The following is an 11878-nucleotide window of genomic DNA, read 5'->3' as shown; positions in this document are numbered from 1 at the left end:
CGCGGACAATGGCTGCGATGGTGGCCTGATGGACAACGCCTTTGACTGGATTGTCGGGAAGAATAACGGCACTGTGTACACGGAGGCGAGCTACTCCTACGTGTCAGGTGGTGGAAACTCGCAGAAGTGCAACATGTCCGGCCACGTGGTGGGCGCCGTCATCTCTGGTCATGTTGACTTGCCGAAGGACGAGGACAAAATGGCCGCCTGGCTTGCTGCCAACGGCCCGCTCGCCATTGCTGTCGACGCCACCAGCTTCATGTCCTACACGGGCGGTGTCCTGACGAACTGCATCTCCGACCAGCTGGACCACGGCGTTGTGCTCGTCGGCTACAATGACAGCAGCAACCCGCCGTACTGGATCATTAAGAACTCGTGGGGCGCGGACTGGGGCGAGGGGGGTTACATCCGCATACAGAAGGGCACGAACCAGTGCCTCGTCAATAACTACGCCTGCTCGGCGGTGGTGTGTGTTTTTGTGTGTTGTGTTTTTTTTGGTTGTTTTGCATTTTTTTTGTTTTTTGTTGCGTTATTGTGGGTGTGTTTTTTACTATTTTTATTTGTTTTGGGTTGTTGGAGGCGTCTCTTTTTTTTTTATTATTATTATTTGTGTGTTGTTTTTGTTGTTGTTGTTGTGTTATTTGGTTGTTTTGTTCGTCGGAAATTTTTTTTTAAATTTTTTGTTCTGTTTTCTGCGTTGCGTGGAGTTATTAGTTTAAGCTTCCGTAAGGCTAAGTTGTGTGCGCCGTGTTGGGTGTATTTTGTGTGTTTGTTTTTGGTTTGTTGGCCTATTTTGTGGTTTGGGTTGGCTCGTAGCGACGCGTTTTTTTCGTGCCATCCCGATTGTGCCGTCGCCAGGCGCTCTTGCCGTTGCTATGAGTGGTCGTGAGGAGCAGCCACGTCTGGCGGATGGACTGAACGCTGCGGAGCCGGTACGGCGTCCGCGGCATCCGTCGTGGTATCCGCCTATGCGCGACGACGGGAAGGGGCTGCGCTTGATGAACTCCCTGACGGAATGCGTGGAGCCGTTCACCCCACGTGTGGGGCGGCTAGTGCGGTGGTATATGTGTGGGCCTACCGTCTACGACGTCGCCCATATGGGTCACGCCCGTGCCTATTTAACCTTTGACATTTTGCGCCGCATCATGGAGGACTACTTTGGCTACCAGGTCTTGTATCAAATGAACATCACCGACATTGACGACAAAATAATCAAGCGGGCCCGTATTGGGGCGTTGCTGAAGTGGTTTCGGGAGGATGTGCTGCAGGGACGTGACATGGCGCGGCTCGTCGCCTTCACGGCCGAGTCGGAGACGGCGGCGGTTGCTGCCTTGGCTGAGACGCGGCGCAAGCTGTCGGAGGCGTTGCCGGACGCCACCCCGAGTCGCGTCAAGGCGGAACGTGAGGAGAAGTTGATGGAGCTTGCGCTGAAGGAGTCGCAGCTGCATGCAACACGGGAACGCATTGTGTCGGCGACGGCGTCTGGCGACTTTGAGGCGCTCTTCACCGCGGCATCGGGGATTAACGGTGATCTGCTGGATGAGCGCGAGGGGCAGGGGGTGACAGAACAACGCATCTTTGAGGACCACGCGCGTTTGTATGAACGTCTCTTCTTTGAGGACATGCGGCGCCTTGGCGTTCGCGACCCGGACGTCGTCACACGCGTGACGGAGTACGTGCCGGAGGTGGTTGACTTTATTCAGCGGATTATGGATAATGGCCTCGCCTACCGCGGCACAACCTCCATTTTTTTTGACACCGCTGCCTTTGCGCGGGCAGGGCACGATTACCCAAAGCTAAAGCCAGTGAGTGAGCGCGGCGAGAGTAACGCGACAGAGGCGGAGATGGCGGAGGGCGAGGGGGCGTTGAGTGCGGGTGTCGCCGGTGAGAAGCGGAGCGCGAACGACTTTGCGCTCTGGAAGTTCTCGAAGCCCGGGGAGCCGCGTTGGCCCTCGCCTTGGGGTGAGGGACGCCCCGGTTGGCACATTGAGTGCTCCGTCATGGCGTCTGATATACTTGGCACAAACATGGACGTACACAGCGGCGGCTGGGACCTGAAGTTTCCCCATCACGACAACGAGTGTGCGCAGAGCGAGGCGTGTCACATGCAGCACCAGTGGGTGAACTACTTCCTGCACTGCGGGCACCTGCACATTAAGGGGCTGAAGATGAGTAAAAGCCTTAAGAACTTCATTACGATCCGGCAGGCGCTGGACGAGCTCGGTGTCACACCACGCGTAATGCGGCTGCTGTTCCTTTCGAACCACTGGGGAAAGTCGATGAATTTCTCCGATCAAAGCATCGATGAGGCAAAGGAACGGGAACGCGTTCTGCGTGCGTTCTTTGGAAGCGTCGATGTGGTGCTGCGGAAAGACACCTGGGGCGAGACGCAGGGCTTCAACTCCCACGACCGCCGCCTAAGTGAGTTGTGGTTAACCGTCGAAGACACCGTCCACTGCGCGTTGCAGAATAACTTTGACACCCCTGCTGCAATGGACGCCCTCATGGAGCTTGTGAGTGCGACAAACCAGTACCTCCTTAGCGGGGAGCGCCCGAGTGTGACGCTAGTGCAGAAGGTGGGCCGCTACGTCACCCGCATGCTGCGGGTCTTTGGCGTAGCTGAGGGGGGCGACGTTGTTGGTTTTGGGGTGCGGCAGGGCACGGACGACCGACTCGTGACGGTCATGGACGCTCTTCTGCGCCTCCGCGATGGCGTGCGTGACGCGGCGAAGGAGACGAAGAGCACCAGAACGTTTTTGCCGCTTTGCGATGCGGTTCGCGACGAGTGGTTGGTGCCTGCTGGAATCCGCATCGAAGACAATCCCGCAGGACGCACGACGTGGAAGCCAGACGACGTGGCGACGCTTCAGCGCGAGGTGGCGGAGCGAAAGACGCAGCAGGCGACCGAGCGGCGCACGACTCTCGTGAATCAAATCGAGACAAAAAGGAAGTCGACGGAGAAGTGGCGTCAGTACGTGTGCCCACCGCAGCAGTACTTCCGCACGCGGGACGCGGAGAAGAAGATGTACGCCGCCTTCGATGAGACGACGGGGCTTCCGACGCAGCTGGTGGCGACAGGCGCGGCGGTCGCGGAGAAGGAGCAGAAGAAACTCGCCAAGGAGCTTGCGAAGTACGCGAAGCTGCACGAGGAGTTCGCCGCAAAGGGCGGTGAGAAGTGGCTGGCGGAGCAGGAGCGGGAGCTGGAGGAGCTTACGGGGGCCCTCAGCCGCCTTTGACGAAGCGCAGGCGGAGGACGAAGGACACACGAAGAAGAATAGATATGAAAATAATAAAAGCGTGGAATGAAGAGGAGAGGGGAGCCAAAAACAAAACTAAAAGCAAAACGAGCCGGCACCGCCGCCGCATCCCCCCGGCCGCAGTGGTCGCAGGGGGGTGGGTGGGGTGGGAGGGAGGGGTGATGCGAAGGGGGGCAGAGCGGGGTCCGTGGCGCAGCGAACAGAGACGAAGGGGGAAAGAAAATAATAAATGGAGGCAGGCAAACAGAAAAGCGATAGAAACACGTTTGAGGAAACACAAATACACGCAAGCAGTAGAAGGTGCAATCTTGATTTATCCACACACACACACCCTCCCCTCCCCTCCCGCACACACAAACACAAACATACAGGCCCTCGCGGACGATTATGAGCTCCTGTGGCATCGTGTCATCCGTCTTGTTGGGCGTTTATGCTGCCTGTGTGGGTGGTTGGGTGCGTTTATCTCCTCACACGGCTCTCGGGCATTTCCCCTGCCTCTTCTCACTCCCTCCCTCCCTTTTTTGTGGGGATGCATCTGTGCGTGTGCTCCAGTTGTGCGCCACCAGCTGCTAGGACTACACTACCGCGGTATTGCCATAAGAAACCAGACGACAGCAAGGCAAAAGCTAAAGAGGGGGTGAGTCATTAGAAAAAAGAAGAAAGAAAAGCAAGAAGGAGCGCAGGAAAGGCTTACCTCCCGCACCTTAGAAGCTAACAGCTGTGCTTTCTCTTTGAGAAGCGAGCCGAACAGAAGAAGGACAATACGATGGGGTTCGATTTCAACTGCCTGACTAAGGTCCTTGGCCTGGTGAAGGAGGTCCATGGGGCCCGGGGGAAGATGAATTACATGGACTTGGGACTAAAGCTCATAAAACTCGCCGGTCCCTACGTGGTGCAGTATATTGGTACCGTCAACCGTCCGCCGCGGGTCGAAGTCGAAGAGGCCTTTCAGCAAGCAGAGGAGGCGGAGGGCTTTAAGCCGTGGGAGGCACCCGTGCAGAAGAGCGGCATGTGTCGTGCCCTCTTCATTGGCATCAACTACTACGGCACTCGCGCCGAGCTCTCCGGATGCTGCAATGACGTGAAACAAGTTCTCGCCACGTTGCAGAAGAAAAGGTTTCCCATTGACGAGATGTGCATCCTTGTCGATGAGGAGGATTTTCCCGGCGCCACCGGTCTCCCGACGCGGAGCAATATTGTACGCTACATGGCGTGGCTGGTAAAGGATGCAAAGGCGGGTGACGTGCTCTTCATGCACTTCTCTGGTCACGGCACCCAAACGCGTGCGTTGCAAGACTCAGATGAGAGTTTTGATCAGTGCATTGCCCCGCTTGACTTTGAGCGTTACGGCTGCATTCTTGACGATGACATTTTCAAAATTCTTCTAGGAAGACTGCCGGCTGGGGTGCGATTCACCGTTGTGTTTGACTGCTGTCACTCTGGCACTATGCTCGACCTTCCATACACGTTTATGGGCAGCAGAAGTCTGCGCAGCGGCGTCACGGGACACATGCAGCGCATCCGCAGAGGCAACACGTGCGAAGGGGACGTGCTGATGATATCTGGCTGCGCCGACGAGCAGACCTCTGCCGATGTGACCAACACCGCCACGCTTGGGATGAGCACAGCAGGGGCTGGTGGGGCCGCCACGCAGTGTCTGACCTACGTCATACTCAAAGAAGGCAATCTATCATACCATGACATGCTCATCGCTACCCGCGACATGCTGAGGAAAAAGCGATTTACGCAGGTGCCGCAGCTAAGTGCATCCAAGCCTATCGATTTACAGCGAAAGTTTTCACTTGTAAAGACATTTGATGTGGATCACGCCGTTGTCTAATAAGCGGGCTGCAGCGGTGTGTCACGATTTGGTAGCCATGTACCACACGAGAGTGTGGTACTTTTATATTCTTGTTTAGCTTAAGAGTTTATCTATGCCACACGGTTTGCTTTATTATTAGTGTTATTATTATATATATATTTTTTAGTTTACTTTTTATTTTCTACTTTGTATGTATGTATGTATGTATGTATGTATGTATGTGTGGTGGGGGAAGGGGGAGGGGCTCGCTGCTGGACTTCCGGTCGTGCACAGCGCCCTGTCCGTTTGTTGCCAAATCACTCCTTTTTTTTTTGTTTTTAATCGCTCTCTCTCTCTTGTGCGTTGCGGGGGGTGGGGGGTGTTGCGTGAAACTACAAATATATGTATATATATATAATGGAGGAAAAGTAAGACGTGTGCGCTTCTGCCTGCGTGGAGCGTTTGTAACGCCGACGGCGTTGTTGACGGGTAAAACGCCGGGCCCGTAGCATCACCGCGAGAGAAGCCCGCTTGTGCAGGGGACGATTGTTTACGGTCCCCCGTGTGTGTGTGCCTGCGTCGACAGCCAATGCTGCGGTGGGTGTCTTTACTTCTCCGTCGCCCTGACGCCGGGGTGCACAGCATACATGTCTGCTGCCGCCGCCGCTACCACCAGAAAAGCAGCAGCGTCGCGAAAAACAATCTTGCAATGATGTGTGGGGGGAACACGTGTGGCTCCAGTAATGGCGTGGGCGACGGTGAGACGAACAAGGACGGAGGGCAGGAAGCAACATCATTGCCATCAGCAGCGGCTGCTGCGCCCCCACCGCCTGACATGTCATCTCCTGTAACGCGCCGCCGCCGTAGCAGCAGCAGCAGCAATATGAGTGATTTGCTGCACATGATCGCAGAACGTAGACGGCCCGCCAGTGAAACGGCGACGGGGCGAAGGCCTTCAAGGTCCACAAGGGGAGGAGACGCCGTATTAGCGAAGTGCTTCACCTCAGCCGCCGCCGCCGCCACTCAGTCCGCACGGAAGCAGCGGCCACACGCCCGGCCAGCCGCCGTGCCGGAGGTGATTCGCGTTGAAAAGACGACGAGTGAGGCAGTTGTCTCATCCACGCTTTTAGAAAAACTTCGACGCAATGTGGTGCGTAAGCGGCTCAATTGGGAACGGATGCTCGCACAGCACCCACTCCTGCAGCGACTGCCTGTGTGGCGGGAGCGATCCGTCTGGAGCGCGCGCTTCGCACCATCATCGGCTCTTCCTCTGCCGAGTGTTGCGACTACGACGGATGTATTTGTCTGCAGCGCACCGACAGGTTCGGGGAAAAGCAGCCTGGTGCCACTTTTTCTGTTGGAATCCCATTGGGTGCGACTGCTGCAGCGCATAGACGCGTCCTGCGCAGTGGCGCATCAGGATGGCGTTTGTGTGGAAAATGCAGCCACGCCGCCTACACCACCCATGCCCTTTGCCGTTGCCGGCGGCCCTCGCGAGTTTGTAGCGGAGTTTGGGGCAAGTAGCCGTCTCTGTATTGTGGTGTCGCAGCCCACGCGTCTCGCATGTGTGGAGCTGGCGAGGTTCACCGCTGCTCTCGTGGCCGCATCTTCATCACCGACAGCAGCAGGCACCTCTTCGCCGTCAAGTGATGTGGCTCATGTTGGAGGTCGGGTTGGTTACGCCGTTGGTGGTGATGCGTGCTTCTCAGCAGCCACTGAGATCATCTACGCGACGCCGGGCTACATTGTGAATGCACTGCAGCACAAGGGCGGGGCGGTGTCACCTACCACGCTCGTCGTTGATGAGGCACACTGCCGCGACATGGAGACCGACCTCCTCCTCGCATGGGCGAAGCAGCAGCTGCAGGAGCAGGGTGCGGGGAAGACGCAACTCCGGCAGCTGCTGCTGATGTCCGCGACGCTGCCCGTGGAGCAGATGGTGGCCTTTTTCACATCGCGGCTCACTGGAGGCGTTGCAGCGACCGGACTCACCCCACATACACTTTTACTTAACAGAGCAGTGCAGCCGTATCGGGTGGAGGAGTACTTCATCGATGACCTTCCCGACGCTCTTGAGGTCTCCCAGGTGCTTCGCTGGGGCGGCAAGAGGAATCCACTCGCCGCTGTTTCCGCCTCGACGTCCTCGTTCTCGTCGTCAGGTGCGTTGCCGGCGTATCCGCTGCTGGACGCACCTGCGCGGCGTGTGATGGCATCGTTGGGACACTTTTTCTCCTACACTCGTTTTGCTTCTGACATTCACTCCCCGCAGGCCCGCATTTTGGCGCAGTTCTTGCTATTTATTCTGCAGAGTCTTGCCACGACGCCGTCTATGTTGGGGGCGGCAGCGCAGCAGAAGCAGCCGGAGGGTATTTTGGTGTTTCTCCCGGGCTTTGCGGAAATGTCGTTGGTGCTGCAGTCGTTGGAGGCGTTGTGCCAGGCGGCGGAGGCATCCACGTTTTCGCCACAGCGCGCGAGTCCTCCCACGCACGGCGGTGTGAGCAGCAACCGCGGCAACGTCATATTTCTCCGGTACGAGCAGTGGTGCTTTTCTGTCGCGCTGTTGCACGCCACAGCCATTGGAAGTCCGCAGCAGCAGTTGCACGACTCTGCCGGTCCCTTTCCACACCGTATTATTCTTGCCACAACCGTCGCGGAAAGTTCCGTGACAATTCCAAACGTCCGCTGCGTGGTGGACTCTTGCCTGGAGCGACGCTTCTTCACCGACCCCATCACGGGCGTCATGCTGCGCTGCACAGCAGTGGCGAGCGCCAGTAGTCTGCGGCAACGCGGGGGGCGCACGGGACGAACGTGCGACGGTGTTGTCATTCATTTGGCCCCGCGCCGCCTGTTTCGCCAGGCAGTGGAGGCAAACACCGCGCTGCAGGATAAGATGCAGACGTCACACATGCCCATGCCGGCTGTTGCAGCAGCGGCGTCAACGCTGTCCTCTTTGAGGCGTGGTACACCGTCGGGTTTTGTGGCACCTGCGCAGACGCTGCCGGAGAGTCTGACGGCAAACGCAGCGGCGGTGCTTCTTCGCGTGAAGTATTTGTTTCCCGAACGCCCAAGCGTTTTGGTGCGGAATTTGCCAAGTCCACCGTCTCCAGACTCCATAGCCCGCGGCATGGAACAGCTTGTGGAGCTTGGGCTTCTGCAGTTAGCCGCGAGCGGGGCCGATGGCGCGGTTCATGAAGGTAGCAGCAATGAGGATGATGCCGATAAGCAGCAGAGTAACACGTGGAACGAAGCGGAGGATGCAGACGACCACATGCATGCCGCGCTGTGTCGCTACGATGGCGCCAGTCTTACCGCAAAGGGGGAGTTTGTGGCGTATCTTCCGATCCCGCACGAGCAGGCGTTGCTGGTTTATTACGCCTTGCAGTTTGCGTGTGTTGAGGAGTCTCTTCTCGTCGCCTGCGCCATGACGGTGCCATCGCTGCTGATGGTCCCACGCATGACGGTACGGGGCGGCAATTCGCAGGCGGGTACACCGGCGCTGCAGTACCTGCAATCCCTGTTGGCTCAGCGTGAACTGGCGGCAGTGGGACGGGGCGGAGAAGAAAGCGCCGACACCGCCGCAATCTCCGGGGAGGAGCGAAGCGGCTGCCATCTCAGTGAGCCGCTGATGCTGCGCTCGCTGCTGCGTGAGTGGTACGCCTGCCACGACAGCAGCGACGTCGTGGCATTTCACGCCAAGTACCGCCTGAACCGCAGCGCCATCCGCCTTGTGGACGGCTGCGTCGCACAGTGCGCCGCCCGTCTCTACCACCTCTTTGCAGTGGACGCGAACCCACCTGACGACGCGGCGGAACTACACGGCGAGTACGACACGGCCGTGCGCCGGCCGAGCACGCAGGCGGTGGAGCAGCTTATCACCTCCGCCTTTCCACGGTCGTACCGGGCACTGTTGGCAGGCTCCCTGCAGCGATTGCACTGCTGCGCCTTGGACCACGCCGCCCACCGCTTGTCGCCAAGGAGCTGCACGATGACGCACTGGTACCCCCACGACAAGCAACTCATCCGACTGCTGCAGCCGTCGGCGCAGGGCGGGGGGCGAAAACAAGGACGCGATGGAAAACGCCAGAACGGTCCCACGATGATTTTTGGTGCCTTTCAGCACCGTCTGAGTGCGGCATTTGTCGCCGCCTTTGCCCGCAACACTATGCGTGGCGAGGATGGGTCGCATCGCGTGCACTACCGCCGACTCGTGCGCAACCTCGGCGCCCTGCAGGAGGAGGAGGAGAATATCTGCTCCTTCACTGTTGAGCTGCACGCGCAACAGCCGCAGGCGGGGGGGCTCACTCAGGCAACACTGCACGAACGACTTACGCCGGAGGAGCTGCACCGTGTGCTGGTGCCGTACCTAGCAGACACGCATCTGCGTCAGCTGGACCTCTTCGCCAGTGGACGTTCTGCTGTGGCGTGCTTTGGTGCCGAGGAGGTGAAGGAGCCTGCACTCGCAGAAGATGCTTTGGCCCCGTCTGTGCAGCAGGAGGCACGTTCACAGCAGCAGCAGCAGCTTCTGCTTGCACCGCAAGTCCTGCCATTCGAACGCGCCGTCAAGTCTACTACTCCCGCGGTGATGCTGGCGCACATTGGTATTAGTCTGCTTGTGGCGATTCAAAGCGTCCTCACGCGTCTCACGGTGCTGCTTCCACCAGTAACTGTGCCGGGTAAGCATGACAAAGGCAGTAGCACTGGGGGCAGCAGCAGCAGCAGCAGCAGTAATCATAATAGTGACGGTGGAGGGGGTGAGGGTGGCACACGAGACTGTTCCACGCCGACAAGGACGGTCTCCGGCGCTGTTTCCAGCACTTATCGTGGGATTCGCTTCGCCTCGGAGCAGGCGGCGGGTGAAGCGCCGTCAAACGTGCGTGTGACTTGGTACGACAACTACGGACACATGTGTTCCCTGCTGCTGAGCGATGTGCGGCGTGCGGGGTACGAGGAACTCTTTCCGACGCCCTCTGAGGCCGCGCCTGAAGACGCAGCGAACGTTCACGGGGGCAATTCTCCTTCAGCGACGATGGGACGGGTTTTAACCTCCTCGAGCTGCACTGAGACGGAAGCGAGATACGACGATGCGGCAGATGCGGAGGAAAATGTGATGTTGAGTGTGCAACGCGTCGCGTACACCCGCGCCGTGTACTGGAAGGTGACGCTGCCGGCAGTTCGGGTGGCAGCCAAGCGGTGTTGCTCGGGACAGGCACGAACGTCATGCACAACGAACACGGCAGCGACACCTGCACCCGTGCCAGGGGGTGAGTTTCACTACTGTTGGGTGTGTCACAGCGCCTTGATGCAGCACGGGGCCTTCCTGGCTCACTGTCGCTCTGTAACGCACCTTAGTCGACTTGCCTTTGCTGTGCGCCACGGCATGCGGCGTGACTGGGTGGAGGCGTTCAGCAACGGCACACCGTCGCACCTGCTGCTGCGGCAGAACGAGAGTGAAGGCGGTGGGATGGGCATGGAGCTCCGGCGCTGCAGTGTGTCGCCGACGTCGTTTATGAACGCTCTGCAGCTGCAGCCGCGCAGTGATACGGCGGTCGCCACGATGCCCATCGCCATTGCGGGTTCACTTGTCGCGCAAACAACGGCGGCACAAGACGCGCCAAGTGCATCAATGCTTGGCCCTGGGGCAAATTTGCAGGCGCTGCATGTCTGGGTTCTGGACGCCGAGACGAAGGCTGCCGTGCCTGCAAACGCCTCAATGGGCCCACACACAGTCAACTCCCTGCCCTCCTCTGTGTTTGTGCTGGCTGGTTACCTCGCAGCCGCCTCCACAGGCTTTGAGGCGGCGCTGCTGATGAATGAAGACCACTCCCGGGTGTATGCCGTAATGCTGCACGACTGGGGTGTGTGGCGCCTGCCGGCGCCGCTTACCCGCACGCAGCTGCGGTGTGTTCTGGAGGTGTTTGCGGGGAAACCATGGCGTGGTGTACCCGTCGTCTCCGATGATGTGGAGGGTGATGCTGACTGCAACGGTGTTGGCGTCGCGGCTGCGGCCGGCGTGAGGGTAGGCGGTACGCATTGGTGCATCGCTTCCGACCTCTGCCCGCAGTGCACGTACTGTGGCAGCGGCTGCAATGCCGCTGAGAAGCGGCAGCAACGGCAGAATGTGTCGTGTGATGACACGCCGTCCCCGGCGGAGGTGGTGGAGGGCGCGCTGCTGATTGTGCTGCACGAGTACAAAAACTCGCAGCGCAGCGTTATCAGCTTCGCAGACTACGTGCAACGTGTAGTGGCAAAACTCAACGCATGGTCCGCCGCACAGCAACGCCAGCATGAGCAGCAGGGGAGTACCGCGACGCGTTTAGGCCGGCAGTTGGCATCGAACCAAACGGCGGAGGGGGGCGGCGGGGCGGAGTTGCTTGCGCGGTTTGTGACGCGGCGACACAATCAACCCCTCGAGTCGCTGCTGCGCGACATTGGCTGCCAGTTCCTCACCCCGCCGGACTTCTTCCTGCAGACGGCAGGCAAGCAGCCCATCTCGTCCACAGTGCGGTCCAACGACACGCACGTGAACCGCACGGTGTCCTTCAGCGCGAGTGCGGCGGTGGCGGCGGAGGGAACCACAACAGAGAAATTATTTCTTCTTCCAACCGTCTTGCCGAGTTATCTGCCGTCGCCGGAGTTTGCCGCACTGCTGCGACGCCACCGGCGACGCATACGACAGGCGTCCGGCGATGGTCTTTCGGCCACAAACGCGGAGGGGCTGGGTGTGGCGACCAACCCCCAGCCGACGAAGCAACAACCGCTATTTTAACTGGAGCCACTGTGTTTGTTCGTATATATATATATATATATATATATATATATA

The 11878-nt window shown here is 58.8% G+C and overlaps 3 protein-coding genes across 3 annotated transcripts, besides 6 other annotated features; all 3 read left to right on the top strand.

Annotated features, from left to right (window-relative positions):
- Positions 1-875: 875 nt before the first annotated feature.
- Positions 876-3236, top strand: TraAM80_07430 (putative cysteinyl-tRNA synthetase; the record flags this gene model as incomplete). The annotated part of the gene is made up of 1 exon (XM_029384222.1): positions 876-3236. The coding sequence occupies one exon, from the start codon at positions 876-878 to the stop codon at positions 3234-3236; it is 2361 nt and encodes a 786-aa protein (XP_029235943.1).
- Positions 3237-3575: 339 nt separating this feature from the next.
- Positions 3576-3627: a microsatellite.
- A 119-nt stretch (positions 3628-3746) lies between these two features.
- Positions 3747-3775: a sequence feature (G-rich).
- Positions 3776-4023: 248 nt separating this feature from the next.
- TraAM80_07429 (metacaspase) lies at positions 4024-5097 on the top strand (the record flags this gene model as incomplete). The annotated part of the gene is made up of 1 exon (XM_029384221.1): positions 4024-5097. One exon carries the CDS (start codon positions 4024-4026, stop codon positions 5095-5097), a length of 1074 nt encoding a protein of 357 aa, XP_029235942.1.
- Positions 5098-5208: 111 nt separating this feature from the next.
- Positions 5209-5258: a microsatellite.
- Positions 5259-5266: 8 nt separating this feature from the next.
- Positions 5267-5301: a microsatellite.
- Positions 5302-5456: 155 nt separating this feature from the next.
- Positions 5457-5475: a microsatellite.
- A 172-nt stretch (positions 5476-5647) lies between these two features.
- TraAM80_07428 (putative helicase) lies at positions 5648-11824 on the top strand (the record flags this gene model as incomplete). Its single annotated transcript, XM_029384220.1, has 1 exon — positions 5648-11824. One exon carries the CDS (start codon positions 5648-5650, stop codon positions 11822-11824), a length of 6177 nt encoding a protein of 2058 aa, XP_029235941.1.
- Positions 11825-11846: 22 nt separating this feature from the next.
- Positions 11847-11878: a microsatellite.

This window comes from Trypanosoma rangeli (genome assembly GCF_003719475.1).
Source record: "Trypanosoma rangeli strain AM80 chromosome Unknown Tra_15.4_contig_00309, whole genome shotgun sequence".
Taxonomy (NCBI): Eukaryota; Euglenozoa; class Kinetoplastea; order Trypanosomatida; family Trypanosomatidae; genus Trypanosoma; species Trypanosoma rangeli.
This window is presented reverse-complemented; position numbering and strand designations above follow the sequence as displayed.